This window comes from Rhinopithecus roxellana, chromosome 12, assembly GCF_007565055.1.
Source record: "Rhinopithecus roxellana isolate Shanxi Qingling chromosome 12, ASM756505v1, whole genome shotgun sequence".
NCBI classification, from domain to species: domain Eukaryota; kingdom Metazoa; phylum Chordata; class Mammalia; order Primates; family Cercopithecidae; genus Rhinopithecus; species Rhinopithecus roxellana.
In genome coordinates, this window is record NC_044560.1 from 93,994,756 (window position 1) to 94,017,479 (window position 22,724).

The 22,724-nt window shown below is 42.1% G+C and overlaps 2 protein-coding genes across 2 annotated transcripts in view; one reads left to right on the forward strand and one right to left on the reverse strand.

Moving 5' to 3' along the window:
- Positions 1-8,526: 8,526 nt before the first annotated feature.
- Positions 8,527-20,095, reverse strand: SVBP (small vasohibin binding protein). The gene is made up of 3 exons (XM_010371848.2): positions 19,889-20,095; positions 19,151-19,300; positions 8,527-8,976 (listed from the first exon to the last, which is right to left on the reverse strand). The coding sequence occupies exons 2-3, from the start codon at positions 19,262-19,264 to the stop codon at positions 8,890-8,892; spliced, it is 201 nt and encodes a 66-aa protein (XP_010370150.1). The 5' UTR covers positions 19,265-19,300; positions 19,889-20,095; the 3' UTR covers positions 8,527-8,889.
- The window catches only part of ERMAP (erythroblast membrane associated protein (Scianna blood group)), a 33,399-nt gene continuing 30,519 nt past the window's right edge, over positions 19,845-22,724 (forward strand). The window contains exon 1 of the mRNA XM_010371847.2: positions 19,845-19,951. The gene's annotated coding sequence lies outside the window, so the exon portion shown is untranslated. The remainder of the gene's footprint in view (positions 19,952-22,724) is intronic.

Here is a 22,724-nt window from a genome sequence, read left to right on the forward strand (position 1 = left end):
CTCTTGTTGCCCAGTTTGAATGTGTGTAGGATTTTGTAACTTAAACATTCTGTATTTTAATAGTTCAAAGCTGCTGCCTTTTGCTTTGTTTAGCAATTAGATACATTGGGCATCATCTGGCTTGCAGGATCTCGTGTGGATTTCCTTTCCTACGCTAGAAACTACTAAATTCTAGCTATTCAGATGCCACTTCATATTCTAAAATCCAAATCAAATAGAAATAAACAGTACTGTATGGCAAAGTTGTACCTCACCGAGAACTTAGGTCCACTGAACCCCCAGTGTAGACAGACATTCCACCTCCCAGATGGTGGAAAAAAGGATTGATGGCTGGTTCTGCTCCACCCTCAGAGACTGTGCCAGAACACCTTCTACCCTGGATATAACTTTTTTAAGTTTCCAGAACAATGCATGTGGTAAATATACATCTAGTCTCAAATTAGATGTTTAAAAATAAAAACTTTTTTTTATTTGGCTGTAACAGAATAGATAGTGCCTTCCTGTTAAATCATTCATATGTTCCTAGTTAGATGGATTTGCCTGTGTTCCATGACTTTTTATCTCCTTCAGTTTAGGTTTTGTATTTTTGCTATCTGCCATAGTGCCTGACACTCAGAAATGTTCACTTTGTATGTGAATTGATTTAGTTGTGGATTCTAGTAAGTTACATACAAGGTTACTATAATGTGGTAAGAATTTTACAAATATACACGGGCTTAGACATTTCAATACTATGTCCTTCAATGCTCTACATTCATTTCAATGTGATGCTCCCCTTAATCAAAGCATTTTAGGAACTCCAGTTTGAAAATGGTCTTCACATAAATTCTTAAGGACCAAGCAGCTGTAACAATGCCTGACTAAATAGGTGCTCAACAACGCCAAAAAGCGAAAAACATGTTTTATTCTGAACTGACTAAATTCTTTCCAAAAACCTAACATTTGAGATTAGCCAATTATGTTCTATTCTTAAATCAAATTAGGTATCATATTTGAACTCAAACGACTTGTGGCTGCTTCTAAAATTTGAAACTATGTTGAAAGGAAGAAGATGCAATTCTGAAAGAGAATTTCCATGTCCATTTTAAGTGAAGCAGCAGAGTTAAATATACAGACCCCCAGGAGGACAGCTTTGAAAAGTAAAATACCCATTTGGATGTGTAAATTATGGCTTGATTGTAACAGCAATAATTCATACTTAATTGCCTCCAGTTTTTGTGTAGGTTAATGACACTAGGATAGTTACAGGTCAGCTGACAGCTGGTTAACAGAGGGATCTATGCTTCCTTGCACCTCTCTGAGAGTATGGTTATACTTCCATATGGGCTTCAGGGTGTCAGATACTAAGGCTACTCATTCAGTGCCTTCACTTCCTCAGACAGTGGTTTTCTAAAACAGAATGTCTCTTCTTGGGCTTCCTCTTAGGAACAAGGGAGGAGGCCGAGACTTTAAAATCTGCACTTCTCAAATGAATACATGAAGCCAGCGGGGTTTAGGCAGTTCTCTTTGTCCTAAACTTGAGAGAGAGTATAGATCTCCCTCCTGGTCAACTTCTAGTCCCTTCTTCCTAACCTGAAGTCCTACTCCTGTGTCTGATAAGCAGAATCAAGTGACTGAGAATCTGCTACTCTTTTAGCCCTGTGACCTTGAATAAAACGTTTAATCTCTCTAAGCCTATTTTCTTATCTGTAAAATGGAGGATTTACTTCTTTTCAGGGTTCTTTTGTGGATTGAACAACATGATGTTTTATGTGGATGAACGTAAAACACCTAGAATAATGAATGGCATATAAAATATGTTAAATAAATGTTAGATGGCTTTCCGTCCCCTCTAGCCTTCTTCTCTTCCCATATATACATATTTTAATTTATAATAGTTGTAATAGTTAACATTTACTATGTACAGTAAATGTATAACGCTTACTATATTATACCATATAACTTACTATGTGGCAGGAACCATTCCTTGAATTTTACTATTTTACATAATCCCCTAAACAATCCAATGAGGTAGGTGATCACAGGTTTTTTTTTTTTTTTTTTTTTTTTGAGACGGAGTCTCACTCTGTCACCCAGGCTGGAGTGCAGTGGCGTGATCTCGGCTCACTCCAAGCTCCGCCTCCCGGGTTTACGCCATTCTCCTGCCTCAGCCTCCTGAGTAGCTGGGACTACAGGCGCCCGCCACCTCGCCCGGCTAGTTTTTTGTACTTTTTAGTAGAGACGGGGTTTCACCGTGTTAGCCAGGATGGTCTCAATCTCCTGACCTTGTGATCCGCCCGTCTCAGCCTCCCAAAGTGCTGGGATTACAGGCTTGAGCCACCGCGCCCGGCGCTGATCACAGGTTTTAGGTCAGCAGTTCTCAAAGTGTGGTCTGTGGACCCCTAGGGTTCCTGAGACCCTTTCAGGGTCAAATTTTTTTTTTTTTTTTTTTTTTTTTGAGATGGAGTTTCACTCTGTTGCCCAGGCTGGAGTGCAGTGGCATGATCTCAGTTCACTGCAAGCTCTGCCTCCTGGGTTCACGCCATTCTCCTGCCTCAGCCTCCCAGGTAGCTGGGACTACAGGTGCCCGCCACCATGCCTGGAATTTTTTTTTTTTTTTTGTATTTTTAGTATAGATGTGGTTTCACCGTATTAGCCAAGATGGTCTCAATCTCCTGACCTTGTGATCCACCCGGCCTCCCAAAGTACTGGGATTACAGGCGTGAGCCACCGTGTTTTCTTAATCCTAAAACTGGGACTGAAATGTCACTCTGTTGACATTTTTGCCAATGGAGCAAAGCAATGGTGGGCAACATGCCTGGCATTCTGGTTTGGATCAAGGCAGTGGTCCTAAACGGTACTGCTAGTTACTGTGCTTTTCACTGCTGCAGGCTCACAGTAAAAAACAAAAAACTCAAGAATGTCATGATGAACTAGTAAAAAGTATTAATTTTATTAAACCTTTACCCTTGAGTAAATTTTTTTTTTTTTTTTTTTTTTTTTTTGAGGTGGAGTTTGCTCTTGTCACGTGGGCTGGAGTGCAATGGTGTGATCTTGGCTCACTGTAACCTCTGCCTCCTGGGTTCAAGTGATTCTCCTGCCTCAGCCTCCCAAGTAGCGGGGATTACAGGCACCTGCCACCACAGCCCGCTAATTTTTTGTATTTTTAGTAGAGATGGGGTTTTACCATGCTGGTCAGGCTGGTCTTGAACTCCTGACCTCGGGTGATCCACCTGCCTTGGCCTCCCAAAGTGCCGGGATTACAGGTGTGAGCCACCGTGCCTGGCCGAGTACACATCTTTTTAATATTCTGTGGAATTAAATGGAAAGCACACGTAGAACATTCCTGCTGCATACTGCAGTGATGATGTTTTTCTGGAGGAAAAGCACTGGTTTGAGTTTGAGCTGAACTCACTTCTTTTCTTATGAAACACCAAAAGATGATTGACAAACTAGGGTTGCTCAGACTTGTCTTTCTGAAAATATAAAGGGAGACAGCCTATTGCTTCAAGAAATAGTTTTTGTTGCCAAGGATAAAATTTGAGCTTCCAAGTGAAAAGCAGAATTTTAGAAAACTTGTATCCAAACTCTGTCACTGGGCATTTGACATTTTCCAATACTCAGACTTTTCTGGTGAGATCAGTGTGGATATTAATGAATAAATATTTCTGACGTTGTGTAATGCAACGTGGTAACATTTAGAAAATTCACATAACTCAGCGAACCAGTATTTTCTAAATGATCAGTGCATGATGTTACAAAATCATGCATGGGTGAAAGATCTGTTCATAGGGAAAGATTCAAAGACCAAAGGATTTTAATGTAACAGAGTACAAAAAGATCACTAACGTGCTATCAGATTCTATATTGCAACTAACCTTTAAGAAACCACCACTCGCTGAGTTTTGGTATAGTAGTAAAGCTTATCTACAATGATCATAAAAGGCTATTAAAATACCCTTCCCTTTTCTAACTACATATCAATGTGAGGCCGCATTTTCTTCATATATTTCAACCAAAACAAGATGAGAATCCAGTATACAGAAGCAGATATGAGAATTCAGCTTTTTTCCATTATGCTGGATATTAAAGAGATTTGCAAAAATGTGAAACAATGCCACTCTTCTCACTAAATGATTATTTTTGAATTTTTTTTCACAAAAATGTTATTGTGTTATCCTATAAGGGTTATCACTTTTAATGAATTAGTAAATATTTTTTAAACTTTTAATGTCTTTTTTTTTTTTTTTTTTTGAGACGGAGTCTCACTCTGTCGCCCCGGCTGGAGTGCAGTGGCCGGTTCTCAGCTCACTGCAAGCTCCGCCTCCCGGGTTTATGCCATTCTCCTGCCTCAGCCTTCCGAGTAGCTGGGACTACAGGTGCCCGCCACCTCGCCCAGCTAGTTTTTTGAATTTTTTTAGTAGAGACGGGGTTTCACCGTGTTAGCCAGGATGGTCTCGATCTCCTGACCTCGTGATCCGCCCGTCTCGGCCTCCCAAAGTGCTGGGATTACAGGCTTGAGCCACTGCGCCCGGCCTTACTTTTAATTTCTAATAAAGCAAATATGATATATACAACAAGCCTTTAATTAAAAAACCCTGAGACCAAAAACCTTAAGAATTATTGACTTGGGGGCCAGGCACAGTGGCTCATGCCTGTAATCCCAGCACTTTCGGAGGTTGAGGTGGGCGCATCACTTGAGGTCAGGAGTTCGAGACCAGTCTGACCAACATAGTGAAACCCTAGCTCTATTAAAAATACAAAAATTAATCAGGCGTGGTGGCAGGCGCCTGTAATCCCAGCTGCTCACGAGGCTGAGGCAGGAGAATCGCTTGAACGCAGGAGGCAGAGCCGAGATAGTGCCACTGTACTCTAGCCTGGGTGACAGAGCAAGACTCTGTCTCAAAAAAAAAAAAAAAAAAAAAAAAAAAAAAAATCATTGACTTAGGGAGATTAACACTTGCCCACACAATTACCAAGTAGTGGATCTTAGCGTCAAACCCAGGCAGCTTGACTTCCAAAGTCAGTGTTGTCATTATTGGTTTTAGATATAAGGCTTCAAAAATATCTCTGTACCTCTGAGAAACTGGGGATGGACCACATCAGCATGAAGGAATTCTGGGCAGGTAAGCAGAGATGATGTGTTCCTAGTTTTCTTTGACTATATTTATAAGACCCTTAGCATTCAACGTTATTCCAATTATGGACACAATGGCTTCCGGACCCCTTACCCTGGTATTTCTTAGAGGTAGAAGATAAATCTTTTTCTTTCTAAAATGTGAATAAAAGGCCAGGTATGGTGGCTTATGCCTGTAATCCTAGCATTTGGGAGACCAGGAGTTTAAGACCAGCCTAGGCAATGTGGTGAGTACCCATCTTTACAAAAATATTTTAAAAAATTAGCTGGGTGTGGTGATACACATCTGTAGTCCTAGTTACTTGGGAGACTGAGGTAGGAGGATCGCTTGAGCCCAGGAGTTCAAGGCTGCAGTGAGCTGTGACTGTACCACTTGCACTCCAGCCTGGGTGATAGAGCAAGACCCTGACTCAAAGAGCGGGGGAGAAAAAAAGGGAAGGGGAATACAAAGATGACCCATTGCTCTCTTGGTTCAGGTATCCTCTTGTATCTCAATTTTTTGTTTTTTTTTTTACCACAACCCACAGTAAGGAATAATTTTTACATCAAATGCAGTATACACATTCATGTGTATGTAAGCCTAAAACAAAAGTTTCACCAAACAATATCCTTACCACATGTGGTAGTTGTTCTTTTTTGAGTCTTGCTCTGTCGCCCAGGCTGGAGTGCAGTAGCGCGATCTCCACTCACTGCAAACTCCACCTCCCAGGTTCACACCATTCTCCTGCCTCAGCCTCCTGAGTAGCTGGGATTACAGGCACCTGCCACTACGCCCAGCTAATTTTTTTTTGTATTTTTAGTACAGACAGGGTTTCACTGTGTTAGCCAGAATGGTCTCGATTTCCTGACCTCGTGATCTGCCCTCCTTGGCCTCCCAACGTGCTGGGATCATAGGCATGAGCCACCGTGCCCGGCCCCACATGTGGTATTTTCTAATTTATTTCATTGAAAAGAAACACTGGTCATAATTTACTAAACTGATTTTACAACCACTTGCAATTTGAAAAACTGTGCCCTATAGAGTGTTTCTCCAGGAGAAGAATATACTCAAGGCTGAGAGATGTTAATACAAGCAGTTCCCAACTAAGAATCTTTCCACACAATGATCATGTCTTTCCTGGTTATGTGCAATCTGAAAACATTTCCCATGAAACAATCTGAAAGGTGGCTGGAAAGGGAAGTAACATTTTCTGAGTGCTATGGTTGGAATGTGTCCCCCAAAGTTCATGTGTTAGAAATAATCCCCAATGCAACAGTGGTAAGAGGTGGAAACATCAAGAGATGATTAGGTTATGAGGGCTCTGCCATCATGAATGATTAATGCTGTCTTATTGCTGGAGTAGGCTAGTTATCTTGGGAGTGGGTTCCTAATAAAAGGATGAAGTTTGGTCTCCTTCTCCCTCCCTTGCCCTTTCACCTTCAGCCACAGGATGATGTAGCAAGACGGCCCTCAGCAGATGCAGGCCCCTCCACACTGGACATCCCAGCTTCTAGAACTGTAAGAAACCAATCTCTGTTCTTCATAAATTACCCAATCTAGGCCAGGCATGTTGGCTCATCCCTGTAATCCCAGTACTTTGGGAGGCTGAGGCGGGTGGATCACTTGAGCTCAGGAGTTTGAGTCCAGCCTGGGCAACAAAGTCAGACCCTGTCTCTACGAAAAAAAAACAAAATTAGCAAGCGTGGTGGTGCATGCCTGTGGTCCCAGCTACCCAGGAGGCTGAGGTGGGAAGATGGCTTGAGCCAGAAAGCAAAGGTGCAGAGGTTGCAGTGAGTCGAGATCATGCCACTGCACTCTAGCCTGGGCAACAGAGCCAGACCCTGTCTCAAAAAAACAAAAAAACAAACAAAATAAAACAAAAAACCCCACAAACACACAAACCCAATCTAAGGTATTGCTGTAACAGCACAAAGTGGACTAAGACACCGAGTATCTATTACATACATTATTTCTCAACAACACTCCTGACAGGAAGGAAATATCATTCCATTATGTAGAGGGAAAACGGCAGTTCAGAGAGGTTAAGTGGTAGTTGGGTACCCCAGGTCATTTGGCTCCAAAACTGCTTTTTTTTTTTTTTTTTTTTTAGCATGACAGTATTTCTGTATATTTATAGGGACAGCTCCCTCCAAACACCTACCTCTCTGAAAACACAAAAACTCCATTCAAAAAAATTTAGCAGGATGCTACAGAACCTAATTACCATTTGTGGAGATAATCTATGTAGAGATTATCCTTAATTATAACTTGGCCTCTAAAAACACATTCTCCACAGTGGTAGAAAGTTTAACATCCCATTAACTCCCCAGTTTACTCCTAAAATATGCCAGAGCAATGGGAAAAGTATTCTCAGTGACTTCAGAGGCAGCAGGGAGACAGAGGAGACAGGGACAACTTGAGGTGTTTCCAGCATTTCCAGCTTAGAGGAAAGGAGGTGGCAGTGTCTGCCTCTTTGCCCCATCTGAGTGGTATTTTTTCAGCTCTCTTAAGTCCTGCTCCCCCTACTCCCAAGGAATTTCTGGAAATGAAATATCCTAGAAGAACAATCTCTTCTTTTGCTCAGCATTAAAATAACTCTACTAAGCATTCACAGGTATGAACTACCATTCTTTTTTTTTTTTTGAGACGGAGTCTCGCTCTGTGGCCCAGGCTGGAGTGCAGTGGCCGGATCTCAGCTTGCCTCCCGGGTTTATGCCATTCTCTTGCCTCAGCCTCCCGAGGGACTACAGGCGCCCGCCACCTCGCCCGGCTAGTTTTTTGTATTTTTTAGTAGAGACGGGGGTTTCACCGTGTTAGCCAGGATGGTCTCGATCTCCTGACCTCGTGATCCGCCCATCTCGGCCTCCCAAAGTGCTGGGATTACAGGCTTGAGCCACCGCGCCCGGCCTGAACTACCATTCTTGATACAAATGTCAGAAGCAGAAACAACCTTACATTTCTACACCTAAAAATGGCAGTTGAATGGCGGAGGGGTGGTGGCCGGTTTCTGAGGGACGTCTGAGTATTTCCATCATAAATCCGTTTCTAGGTCTGATAAGGCAGCCAACAAAACAAAAAACAAAAAGCACCTGCACTCCCCTCTTGCTGTTGATGCAAGCCTGCTGCTAGCTCTCCACAATCACCGGTGAGGAAATCCTAGCTTCAGGCCTCTAACCCTGACTAGTGACTCATCTGGGAGTAAAGGGGTCACATATTTACATCTGTGTGACTACAAACTAGAGATCAGCAGGGTCTGCAGTTTTAGCTCCAGGAAGAATGAAAACTGGAAGCAGTCATGTTCTTTCTCTCCTCTCTGCCAAGCTCCTGAAGGAGAGAGGGTGCGTTCTGCTCACCTCAACTTTTCTTACCTATTACATTACTTTGTATTCCATTTTCTATGGCTAGGCACTTGCTAAAGTATCAGTAAATGAACATTTTATTAGTATTTTATTTGTATTTTTGGAGAAGATATAGTTTCATAAGAAATACTGATTTTTCTCAAACAATAGAAAAAGGTTTTTTTGTGTGTGTGTTTTTTAAAAAAAACAAAAAACAAAAAACAAAAACCACTGTCTTCGAAGAAGAAAACAAGTCTCTTCAGCAAGCATGCGGCCAATTCAGATTGGAGGAACCAGTGAAGTAGAAGTTACACATAGGAAGTGAGTTCAGATTTATCCACAAATGTCTTCTGGCCTAGTTCTGTAAGGCTCCAAATGGGCCATCTCAGCTTAAAACTGGCAACACCCTGTCAAACAAAGCTCTCAGGGTCCCATCTGGTTTGAACCTGGGGAGCTCATTCTCCAGGAGGCTGCATCTGTTTACAGAACTCATCAAACTGCTGCTGCTCCAGTTCTGTCATGACTCTGTTGAGGGCATAGATCTGAATGAGAGAAAGAGATACATCTGTTAGCAATGGAAGCAGCTGCACAACGCATCTTCTGACATAACAGGTGGTGCCTTCTGAAAATACCAGAATTTCACCAGTAGTGGTAATGCAGGGACAGTGATCTGGGAATAGGAAAGTTAGATATTAGTTCCATCTGGAGAACCAAGAAAGCAGCAGTGATGCATGTGGCTTGATTTGGTCTTTAAGGGATTAGTAGGATCCCTTAAGAAGAAAACAAGTCTTTTCAGCAAGCATGTGGCCAATTCAGATGGAGGAACCAGTGAAGCAGAAGTTACATACAGGAAGATAGATTTATCCACAAATATCTCCTGGTCTAGTTCTGTAAGGCTGCAAAATGGGCCATCTCAGCTTAAAATCTATCATGGGACATGATAGGTGGTGGGGGAGGATATTATGTGTAAATAAATGTAATGGAAAAGTATAGGGTCTGTTCTGGAAACTTCAAGTATGCCAATATGAAGGATATCATAGAGTAGGGGCTGGGGAGCTGAAGAAAGCAAGAAAATTATGTTGGGGTCTTAAATGCCATGCCAAGGAATCTGGATTCTACCTGGCAGATTCTGGAGAGCCAGCAAAGATAAGTGTGCAGGGGAACAATGTGAATATATATATAGTATATATACACTATGTTTAGTATATATAGCTTATATAAGTAGAGTATATATAATATATAAGCTATATATACTCTATAGCTATATATACTAAGAGTATATAGTATACTTGCAAACCTCTGACCTGACAGATCCTCCTGCCCTGGCCTCCCAAAGTATGTGTGTATATATATAATAATAGTATATATACAATATATAGCCTACATATAGTATACATATAAGCTATATGCACTATATAGCTATATATACTAACTATATATACTATATATATGGTGTGTGTGTATATAGAGTATATATAGTATATGGTATACTTGCAAACCTCTGACATGACAGATCTTCCCACCTCAGCCTCCCAACGTATATACTAATAGTATGTATATATACTATACATAGGCTATATATACTATAGGCTACATATAGTATATATACACATATGTATGTATAGCTTTTATATACACATATATACTATATGTATATATACTATAGATAAGCTATATATACATATATACATATAGTATATATAAGCTATATATGTACTATGTAGTATATATAGCTTATCTATACACTATATAGTATATATGTATATACTCTATGCTATATATTCCTATCTATATACATGTATATAGCCTATATATATGTGTATATATGTATACATATAGCCTATACATATATGTATGTATAGCTTATCTATATACTATATATGTATATATAGCTTATGTGTAAGCTATATATGTATCTATTTCAGACACAGTTTTGCTCTGTTGCCCAGGCTGGAGTGCAGTGGTGTGATCTCGGCTCACTGCAACCTCTGCCTCCCAAGTTCAAGCAATTCTCCAGCATGAGCCTCCCAAGTAGCTGGGATTACAGGTGACCGCCACCAAACCCAGCTAGTTTTTGTTTTTAGTAGAGAGGAGGTTTTACCATGTTGACCAGACTGGTCTCCAACTCCTGGCCTCATGTGATCCTTCTACCTCAGCCTCCCAAAGTGCTGGGATTACAGGCGTGAGTCACTGTGCCCAGCTATAAGCAACGTAATTCTATCTGTGCTTTAGGAGACATCTGTTACAACAGTCCAGAAAGGAGGTCATGGGAATATCGCCTACAGCAGGCAGTGGTGATGGAAAGAAGATGGCAAGACACATCCTCAGGTGAAAGGCAGGGTAACTACACCTTATTCCTCACCTTTCTTTATCCTTAATCCACCCACTAAAGAACAGAAACAGATCACAAAACTTCCTAATTTGTAGAAGAAAAATATGAAAGAGAGCGAGAATGTGTGTGTGTAGAGGAGCTATAACTTGATTAATTGAAAAGACAAGGAAGGGGGAAAAATGAAACTTAGAAGTAGGACAAATAGAAAATACAAAATAAGAGCAGAAACGAATGAAAAGGCAACCAAACCTACAATAGAGAGAATCACCAAGACTGCAAGATGGTTATTTGAAAATACTAAAAAAAAACCTTGCAAACCTCTGACATGACAGATCAACATAAAAAGGGAGTGGGCGGCCGGGCGCGGTGGCTCACGCCTGTAATCCCAACACTTCGGGACCGAGGCGGGCGGATCACGACGTCAGGAGATTGAGACCATCCTGGCTAACACGGTTAAACTCCGTTTCTACTAAAAATACAAAAAATTAGCCGGGCGAGGTGGCAGGGCGCCTGTAGTCCCAGCTACTCGGGAGGCTGAGGCAGGAGAATGGCGTGAACCCAGGAGGCGGAGCTTGCAGTGAGCCAAGATCGCATCGCTGCACTCCAGCCTGGGCGACAGAGCAACACTCCGTCTCAAACAAAAAAAAAAAAAAGGGAGTGGGCACAAATAAACATTATTAGGAACTAGAAAGAAGACTTAACTACTGACATAACAGAAATTAAAATAAAACATTATGAACTCCGTGTTAACACATTTGACAACCTAAATGAAACAAGTTCCTAGGAAAAGTAAAATGATCCAAACTGACTAGAAAGCTTGAATGATCCCGTCATATTTAAGAAAAATGGAATTCTGCAGTGATGAAAACTGTTACAACACTACCGCAAATGATTCTTGCAACACAGAATGTGGCTGATAAAACTGGTAAATTTTATGTATATTTTACCATAATAAAAATAAATAAAATTGAATGGTTAAAAAAAAAGCCGAGTGAAGAGAACCCATCACAATAACATATATGAAAGTTCAGACACATGCAAAACAATATATTGTTACACCACAAAATATTATTTAGAAGTACATAGACAGTAAATGAACATAGAACAGCAAGAATGATTAGCATAAAATACAGCAAAGAGGGTACTGCTGGTGGGAAGGGTGAGGTACACAAACAGAAAAGGGGTACGCAAAGCTTCCCAGTGACTGGTCATGTTCTATAGTTGGGTGTTTTATGAAGCTGCACACACACATTATATAAATATACTTTTAACACACACACAAATATATATAAATATATATTTTATATATTAAATATGTATAATATATATATTAAATATAATTTGTGTGTGTGTGTGCACGTGCGTGTGTGAGCGCAGTCTTGCTCTGTCATCAAGCTGGAATGCAATGATATGATCTTGGCTCACTGCAACCTCCAGCTCCAGGTTCAAGCAATTCCCTTGCCTCAGCCTCCTGAGTAGCTAGGACTACAGGTGTGCGCCACCATGCCTGGCTAATTTTTTTGTATTTTAGTAGAGATGGGTTTCACCATGTTGGTCAGGAAGGTCTTGATCTCCTGACCTTGTGATCCACCCGCCTCGGCCTCCCAAAGTGCTGGGATTACAGGCATGAGCCACCATGCCCGGATTCACATATATATATGTTTTAAAACCTCCACTTGCTTCATTCAGTAAGTATTTACTAGCATTTGTAATCTGCACATTACTGTGCTAGGGACTGAGAGGCATATTAAAGAGACCTTCAGATCAAGGAGGCAAGATGGCAGGAGAAAGGAGACTCAAAATGGGTCAGAGTGTCCAGGCCAAAAATGACTTTCGGTCAAGAAGGAAACAGACCCCAGCAGTGTCAAACGGTGCTTCCACTGCCGATGCGCCTTCCATTCCCATTCACCTCCCACATCTCTCCTTCACATCTAACTTTCTGGAATCTGGCATCTGCAGAATTGAATAGAAACTTTCTCTTCCTCCCCACAAAGGGTCTTGTTGCATTACATTCCAGGCAATAAAGATTAAAACAACAACAACAACAACAAAAAAAAAACAGGATGGGTGCAGTCACTCAAACATGTAATCCCAGCACTTTGGGAGGCCGAGGAGTGGGGATCACTTGAGGTCAGGAGTTCGAGACCAGCCTGACCAACATGGTAAAAACCCATCTCTACTAAAAATATGGTGGCAGGTGCCTGTAATCCCAGCTACTCAGGAGGCTGATACAAGAGAACTGCTTGAACCTGGGAGGTGGAGGTTGCACTGAGTTGAGATCGTGCCCCTGCACTCCAGCCTGGGTGACAGAGACTCCATCTCAAAACAAAACAAAAATACCAACCAACCCAACAGAAAAAAACAGCAAGGCAGCTGTAGGGGGCAAGGCAAAAAGCAACAGACAAAGGTCAGAAGATGTTTAGACCACACGCCTGCCCCTCATTAACTACAGTACTCTACTCCCATCACTTTAAAGTGAGGATAATACTGCCTACCTCACAAGGTCATATATTTTATGTATCGGATTAACCAAGGTTAAATGGGAGTCACAATAACTCCTGTTTTCGAGCCCTGGTGTGAGGACTATATGTGGCTATGCATGTGTAGCTTGGCTCGGTCCTAGCACATCTCAAGAGCTCCACGGGCCAGCTGCTGCTTGAGTGCGGCAATGTTGCATTTCAGCAGGTCAACAGGAACTCAGCAGTTGTTCAACTTAGAATCCACAAAATAAAAGCAGGCTGCCTGCTTGGAAACACAAGATTATTCCTGATCATAATCACTACCATTTTTCAAATGCTTCCTCTGCCAAGTACTGCGCTATAGGCTTTACAAATGGTATTTCCATTCCTTTTAATGGTCTTCTGAGGTAGATGTTATCCTCATTTTACCAAGGAGGAACTGATGAACTGGGGGTTCAGAGAGGTTATAAGTATCTTGTCCAATGTCACATGGAAAGAACTGGGATTTATGGAGGAGCTGAGATTTGAAGTCAGACAAATAAATTTAACCTGTAGAACTTTACAGAAGGTTGTCAATAAGGACATGAACAATGTCCTCAACATCTATCCTTACAATATGCACAGAGGACGGTTTCACAGGGCTGGTTTTTTTTAAATGGATTTTAACATAATTACTATGTGTACATAGACAACTAATAGGGAAAAACCCCAAATTAATGTTTTAACAAGTTAACAAGCTGTTACTAAAGACCATATGCTTGGATTTAAAAAAGAGTACAATAGAGGAAGTCTCTCATTCAACCTAGCAGTTTAACCAATCTCTTTTAATAAATCCAGCACATTAGAGTGGTAAAAATTTATCCTTTAACATTCCACATAAAAACATGTGTGCCCTCTCCTACATTTAATCATTAGTAGTCTCTAAAATGGTAAAATAAATTGAATTTACATTAGCAAATGAAAGTGCAAATTTGTACAGCTAGGCTCAGCAGCAAAAGTGAAGAATAAGAATGAAAGGTGAAAAGCTGGTGTATGCCCTGTGGAGCGAGGACTTCCATGAAGGTCCGTGCCCTGCAGCCAAACACAGTCAACATGCCACCATTTTCTTGTTGCTCTTAAATGAGCAAAACCAAATTTTTTTTTTTATTTAATGAAATATTAAATCTTTATTTCCCCCTAACATAATTTGTGATCAGGTAGAGCAGAGATAAGTCCCACCATCACTGGGGACAGCAGCAACATACAGACTTCAGAAACAGACTTGATTCATCAGTAACATCCTCCCCTGGTACCATTAGAAGGAATGCATCTAATAACAAATTTGCAATGTTGTCACATTGTTCTAATTTATTTGATTAGTTTATCTGGAAAAACTTTATACATTATTTAAGATAACAGTAAATTATTTTCTTGCTCTGAAAAAATAATGTTTTTTTCACATTTTAAAACCTCTTAGTATCCTTTTGCAAAAGGAGTTGCAAGAATGTGACAGCTGGGTTTGCGGAATGTCCATGTACAAGTTTGTATTTATAAGAACCTGGTAATCTGCCTATAATTTGCTTCTACAAATAGAACTCTTTACAATAATATTTTTTAAAAAACAGGCTTAAACTTTCCCCTATTCATTCTACTTGTAGCAAAGAGGTACTTACTTTTCAAGTATTTGGTAAAAGGCAAGTTTTTTTTTGTTTTTTTTTTTTTTTTTTTGCCAATTTTAAGCTGTTAAACTTTAAGACCAAACTATTTACGTGAAAAAAAAATCATGCCTAGTCAATCCTAGTTGTTGCGGGAAGTCAGGGACCCTGAACGGAGGGACCTGCTGAAGCCATGGCAGAAGAATATAAATTGTGAAGATTTCATGGACATTTATTAGTTCCCCAAATTAACTTTTATAATTTCTTATGCCCGTCTTTACTGCAATCTCTGAATATAAATTGTGAAGATTTCACAGACACTTATCACTTCCCCAATCAATACCCTTGTGATCTCCTATGCCTGTCTTTACTTTAATCTCTTAATCCCATCATCTTCGTAAGCTGAGGAGGATATATGTCACCTCAGGACCCTGTGATGATTGCGTTAACTGCACAAATTGTTTGTAGAGCATGTGTGTTTGAACAATATGAAATCTGGGCACCTTGAAAAGAGAACAGGATAACAGCAATGTTCAGGAAACAAGGGAGATGGCCTTGGACTCTGACTGCTGGTGAGCTGGACAGAACAGAGTCATATTTCTCTTCTTTCAAAAGCAAATAGGAGAAATATCGCTGAATTCTTTTTCTCAGCAAGGAACATCCCTGAGAAAGAGAATGCGCCCCTGAGGAGAGGTCTATGAACGGCCCCCTTGGAGGCGGCCATCTTTTCCGGTCGAAGCCCAAGGGATGAAATAAGCCCCGTCTTCTGTAGCGCTCCCAGGCTTATTAGGACAAGTTCCCACCTAATAAATTTTGGTCAGACAGGTTGTCTGCTCTCAAACCCTGTCTCCTGATTAAGATGTTATCAATGACAATGCGTGCCCAAAACTTCATTAGCAATTTTAATTTCACCCTATCCTGTGGTCCTGTGATCTCGCCCTGCCTCCATCTGCTTTGTGATATTTTATTACCTTGTGAAGTATGTGATCTCTGTGACCCACACCCTATTCGCACACTCCTTCCCTTTTTGAAAATCACTAATAAAAACTTGCTGATTTTACGGCTCAGGGAGCATCATGGAACCTGCTGATATGGGATGTCTCCCCGGACATCCAGCTTTAAAATTTCTCTTTTGTACTCTTTCCCTTTATTTCTCAGACCAGTTGAGACTCTTAGGGAAATAGAAAAGAACCCACGTTAAATATTGGGGGTGGGGTTTTCCCTGATACCTAGTCAATCATTTTATAGCCAAATGCTCTTGTCTTTTAAAGAATGCAGAAAAATACTAATTTGCTAACAAGGAGCACATTGGAAAAAGCCATTTTAAAGTACTGAAGAATAAGGAGTATTTTTTTTTCTACTGATGAAAATTATTAGAAAAGCTATCCTGTCTGTTGTCTTTAGCTAGTTTTAATAAATCTGTTCAAAATGATAGTCAAGAAATCTTTAGAAAATTGGAAGAGGGGATGCTTTTTTACAGCATGAAAGGAATTCCATTAAATGTAGAAATTCTCATTAAATTTTGACTTTGGTTCTTCATAAAAAATACTGATTTAACTTCTGCATTCTGTGTGTTTGAACACCATCTACCTTCATCGTCAAAGGCCAAAATTGGATTCAAAGGAATTTCTGGGCTCTTAACTGTTGGTGACATCTAATCTGGATGGTTTTGAACCAATGGGTAAATTTATAATTTCTTCAAAATTTTCGTTCTGAACAGATACTCCATTTTCATTTGGTTTTCCAAATTCGGGGTGCTCTCCACAGTCACTTTTGATTGGTGTGAAGTAACCACATATGGGCTGGCAACTGGTTCTCCATTTCCCAGAGCATTTGTCGTACACAGAAGTGTAGATAGCTCTGTTCTTCCAGTGAGAGCTCCCTTGGCTATATCACCATTTCTCTGATCAATGGTTTTCTGATCTGTAGCTTCTGTTCTCTTGCTTCAGGGCTGTTCCTTATAGCAACCCTCATATTGTTCACCAAAGCACAATGCAGTCACATCATCTGGGGACTTGGATCCAGGTAGGAATGGGAAGGTAAAGGACCACAGCTCTCAGGTGGTCTGCCTTAATCCAAAGGTAGATTTCAGTTTACATATTACCTTCAAATGCACTAGTAAGTTTACTTATTATGTTTACTGCCTCCCCTTGCTGGAATGCAAGATCCATGAAGGCAGGGATTCTTTTCTGCTTTATCATCATGTGACTCAAATTCCTAGAACAGTGCCTGGCACATACTAGCAGTTCATTTTTTTTTTTTTTTTTTTTTGAGACAGAGTCTAGCGCTGTTGCCCAGGCTAGACTGCAGTGGCACGATCTTGGCAACCTCCGTCTCCTGGGTTCAAGCATTTCTCCTGCCTCAGCCTCCCAAGTAGCTGGGACTACAGGTGCGCGCCACCACGCCCAGCTAATTTTTGTATGTTTGGTAGAGATGGGGTTTCACCATGTTGGCCAGGATGGTCTCAATCTCTTGACCTTGTGATCTGTCCACCTCAGCCTCACAAAGTGCTGGGATTACAGGCGTGAGCCACTGCACCTGGCCAATATTTAATGAATCAATCAGATTAACAAAAATTAAAAGTTAACAATATCGGCCGGGCACGGTGGCTCACGCCTGTAATCCCAGCACTTTGGGAGGCCGAGGTGGGTGGATCACAAGGTCAGGAAATTGAGATCATCCAGGCTAACATGGTGAAACCCCAACTCAAAAACACAAAAAAAATTAGCCGGGCGTGGTGGCGGGCACCTGTAGTCCTAGCTACTCGGGATGCTGAGGCAGGAGAATGGCACGAACCCAGGACGCAGAGTTTGCAGTGAGCCAAGATCACACCACTGCACTCCAGCCTGGGAGACAGAGTGAGACTCCATCTCAAAAAAAAAAAAAAAAAAAATTGACAATATCAAGTGTTAGGAAAAAAATGAGGAATGAGAATCCTCTTCCACTGCTAGTGGGAGTGCAAATGTATACAATTCCTTTGAAAGCAATTTGGCAGGCTGGGCGCCGTGGCTCACACCTGTAATCCCAGCACTTTGGGAGGCCGAGGTGAGCAGCTCACTTGAGGTCAGGAGTTCCAGACCAGCCTGGCCAACATGGTGAAACCTCGTCTCTACTAAAAATACAAAAATTAGCCAGGCGTGGTGGCACATGCCTATAATCCCAGCTACTCGGGAGGCTGAGGCAGGAGAATTGCTTGAACCTGGGAGGCAGAGGTTGCAGTGAGCCAAGATTGCGCCACTGCACTCTGGCCTGGGTCACAGAGTGAGACTCCATCTCAAAAAAAAAAAGCAATGTGGCAATGTCTAGTAAAATTGAGAATGTACCCAGTAATTTTTCTAGTTAAATACCCTATAGAAATTCTAAGGCAAGTGCCAAAGGAGACACCTAAAAGCTTTTAACTACAGCAATGTTTGTAATAGCAAAAAATACTATAATTTAAATGTGCATCCCTGTAAGAATGAATAAATGCACTAAAATGGATGCATAAAATAGACTACTATAAAAATTAATGAGAATAAACTAGATTCTTATATTAGCATGAACAGTTCTTAAAAAAACAATGTAAGCAAAATGCAAAATAAAATGCAGGAATTTTATTAATGTAAAAATTTAAAATACTATTGTATATTGTTCAAAGATCTCTATTAATATATTTGAATGTAAGAGTATAAAAAAAAGTAGTTGTCCATGGGAAGGTAAAAGGATGTAAGACAGGAAATGGACAAAACAGACAGATAAATAAACAAAACAAAGAGGGGAAAAGAGACCAGCAAGCTTTTCCCTGACATTAAATACTAAAATAAAATACTCATGTCTGTATGTGGCTCAATATCGGCAGTGTAAAGTTTAAAGCTTTTTATTCTCAAATTGATTGTAATCGTTGAGAGAACAAAGGAACACACTGGCTTGGGCCTCTACCTGGCATGAGTAGCTTCTTTCTGCACCAAATCCAGAACATCTGTACTGGGGGTGTCTGACACTTGCATGCTCTCCCTCATTCTGACTCCTTCTTTCCCCTTACATACCACTTTTTTTTTTTCCTTTCTTCCTTCCCTTGGGTCTCTACCACAAAAGCTCCGCACCAGGCTGGGGTTCTGACACTAACTTGGCATGTGATTCTGGGCTGCCACCTCACCATTCTGAACCTCAGTGTTTTCCCCTCTAAATCTGGGAGAACACCCATCCTGCCTGGAGGCAAGTAGGGATCGCTGTCAGTTCTTTCTGCTATTTCTCTATTCCAGCATCATCTCCAGCAGACTACAGGCATACAGAGCCTCCGCCTTAATCTCACCTCTGCTCTTTGTCTCTGCTTCAGCTCCTGCTGGGCTGATTTCTGTTTGGCCTTCTCAACTCTGCTGACAGGTTCTTTAACTTTGGTTTTTTCTTTACGTGCAGGTGGATCCATGGCTTGACTTCTGGGTATTTCTTAGGAGGCTCTGATCTGGGTGGTATAGAAAAAGGCAGCTCTTAAAAAAAAACAAAAACAAACCTGCCAGTCACTCCTCTAACTAATCCTTTAGCTCCGCCCCATCCTTTGCCAGGTGAGGCAGAGTGGTCTGGTGGCAAGGGCGCTGCAGGTGGCGGAGTAGGAATCGAGTCCCAACGCCACAACCTCGCTGGGTGTCCCTGGGCAAGTCTCCTCCCCACTCTGAGCCTTAGTTTTCTGTCTGCAAAATGGGTTAATAGTGTCTTCCTGGCCTCCCTCCAGGAGCTGCTGTGTGCGGGTGGAATGCGAAGACCCCTGTGAAAGCGTTGCCCCCTCTGCGGCGTGCGGCACCCACCGCGGAAACGTCCTAATGGGACGCTGAGGTCCAGGGGACGCCCACGGTTTTCCCACCGCGGCCGGCCTAACTCTGCCGCAGCAGCCTCCCCTGCGGCCTGGGGGCCGGGCCCCTCCGCCGCCCGGCCCCCGACTCCGCCCCGGCCCGCCCGGCCCCAGGGGACGGCCCCCGCCTCCCGCCCTCTTCCCTCTTCTGGAGGAAAATGGCGGCCGCTGGAGCCGCCGACAGAGGGGCTCGGGAGTCGGTACCTTTCCCGACCGCCCCGCTGGAAGTTGGAGCCTCCGCCGAGTCGCAGACAACGCCTCCGGGGGGTAATCCTCGCCTTCTCTCCACCACTGGACCCAGCACTGCGCGCCCGCCGCCCCTCGTCCTGGGCGGGGCCGCGCGCCGGGGGGAGGGGCGGAGGGCCGAGCCCCAGGAGGCTTCCGCCCGCAGGAACGGCCGCGCGTGCGCAGAGAGGATAGCTGGAAAACCGCGTAGAGGGAGGGGCGGGGCAAGGGCGGAGCCAGGTCGGGGTGGGTGGGTGGGTGGTTACGGCTAACAAAAGCTTTTTCACCGTTATATTTTATGCAACAGCTGCTAGGTTTTAGAGGGTGAGATCTGAATCCTGGAATTGGAATTGCTCAGAATTCGAATTCCGAGCCTCAATTTCTTAATTCGAAAAGTGGGGATTGGTGATTGCCACCTTGTTCATTCATGAGTTTATTGGGAGGATCAAGTGAGATCCGGTTTGCCACAGTGCTTTGAAAAAGGAAATCTTGACAGAAGTACCAATAGCCAGTATAAATACAGAGAATATTCACGTTCAACTGATTACTGAGGAGATGTAAATTAAAATAGCTGACTGTCATTTTCAATGTATCACATTAGCAAGGATTGACAAAAATGACAATAGCTACCTTACATTTGGGCTTACTATGTTCCAGGCACTGTTCTTACAGCTTCACATTTATTAACTAATTCCTCATAATAAGTGTCTAGAATGTATATGTGTGTGTTATTATCTCCATTTACACATAAGGGAACAGAAGCACTCAAAAGTTTAGTGAGTTGTCCCGGGTCACACAGCTCCTAAGTGCTGGAGCAAGTATTTCAGCCAGGATTCATAGGACAATGGCCTTATCCAAAGTAAAACCATGTTTGAGTCCACTATTTGTACCTCTATCAAAATGGGAAGAATTGAAACAATTGATAGATGCTAAGCAAGCAATGAACTCAGCCCAGATGGACACACACTTCTAGTCAAACTGTAAATCGTTGACAGCCTTTCTGGAAGTCAGTTTAGTACTAGGTATCAAAAGCCTTAAAAGTGAACACAACCCCCCAAAAAGACAAATACTGCATGTTTCCATTCATATGAAATATCTAAAGCAGTCAAAGTCTAAGAAACAGAAAGTAGAATGGTGACTGCCAGTGGCTAGGAGAGAGGGAAAAGAGGAATTGTTTAAAGGACACAGAATTTTAGGTTTGTAAGGTGAAAAAGTTCTAGAGATCTGCTGCACAATGTTTATTTTTTATTTATTTAATATTTAAAAAATAGATGGGGTCTTGCTCTGTCACTCAGGCTGGAGTGCAGTGATGTGATCATGAGTCACTGTAATCTGGGCTCAAGCAATTCTCCCACCTCAGCCTCCAAAGTATCTGGGACTATAGGCACACACCATCATGCCTGGCTAATGTTTTTAATTTTTTTGTAGAGACGGGGTGTCACTATGTTTCCCAGGGTGATCTGGAAATCCTGAGCTCAAGTGATACTCCTGCCTCAGCCTCCCAGAATGCTGGGATTACAGATGTGAGCAATCGCGCCCAGCTTTCCCAGAATTTCTACAGTAAACGTTCATACTTTAGCAATCAGAGGAAAGTACAATAAATGTCTTTTTAAAAACCCTATACAAATGCTGATTCGATTATTATTAATAAAAGTAACCAAGCCAGAGTCTATTTCAGAAATCTTGATGTAGTACTGGTGTTTTACATTTGTGTCACATGGTATAGTTTATAACGTTCATATAAGCTATGAACTAGATTACAGCTGGAGACAGGGCAGGACCTTTAGAAGCCTTTAAAAAGCCAGCTAAAAACAGACCAGCTATAGGGAATGGAGAAGTGGAAAAGCCACATGGAAGACTGGAAAAGTAGTGGTGCCATTGAGGCACTGCTGAAAGTGGAAAAGGTGTGAGGAGTTGGTTTGGGAAAGGGTGAGAAAGGGTAAGTTAGGAGTGTGTGTGTGTGTTTGCGCGCACGCATGTGTTCAAGAGAGGGACCTAGAGAGAGAAAGAGATAGATTATGCTTCAAGTGGCAATAGGCAAGAAGAATTGTCCACTGAGCAATTACAAGACTCCAGAAAAGCATAGAACTGGAGATACCAGTTTGGGACTCATTCTTTATCGGGAAGGTGAAGGTTGGAGCCAGGAGGGAGTGAAAGTTGAGGCTGAACTGCTGAGACCAGCTCAGTCAGGGAGACCCTAACCCAGTGGCGCTAGAGGAATTAAAGATACACACACAGAAATATAGAAGTGTGACATGGGAAATCAGGGGTCTCACAGCCTTCAGAGCTGACAACCTCAAACAGAGATTTACCCACATATTTATTAACAGCAAACCAGTCATTAGCATTGTTTCTACAGATATTACATTAACTAAAAGTATCCCTTATGGGAAACGGAGGGATGGGCTGAATTAAAGGAAGAGGTTGAGCTAGTTAACTGCAGCAGGAACATGGTCTTAAGGCACAGATCGCTCATGCTATTGTTTGTGGCTTAAGAATGCCTTTAAGGGGCTTTCCGCCCTGGGCTGGCCAGGTGTTCCTTGCCCTCATTCCCGTAAACCCACAACCTTCCAGCGTGGGCGTTAGGGCCATTATGAACATGTTACATTGCTGCAGATATTTAGTTTATGGCCAGTTTTGGGGCCAGTTTATGGCCAGATTTTTGCGGGCCTGTTCCCAACATGTCTCCCTTCTTTGATTTGCAAAGGGATAAAAGCAAGGGCAACTTTGTCACAGTGACAAAGTCCTACTTCTCGCAGGAGTCAGGATCCGCATCTGCAGACTACACAAAGACAACATAAATTAAAAGCACAAT

What these genes read in the sequence shown, in the direction of transcription:
- SVBP (XM_010371848.2), bottom strand. Translation starts at nt 19,264, where the DNA reads ATGGATCCACCTGCACGTAAAGAAAAAACCAAAGTTAAAGAACCTGTC. An exon ending in AGCAGAGACAAAGAGCAGAG is followed by an intron (nt 8,977 to 19,150) that starts GTGAGATTAAGG and finishes TCTCTCATTCAG; the next exon opens with ATCTATGCCCTCAACAGAGT.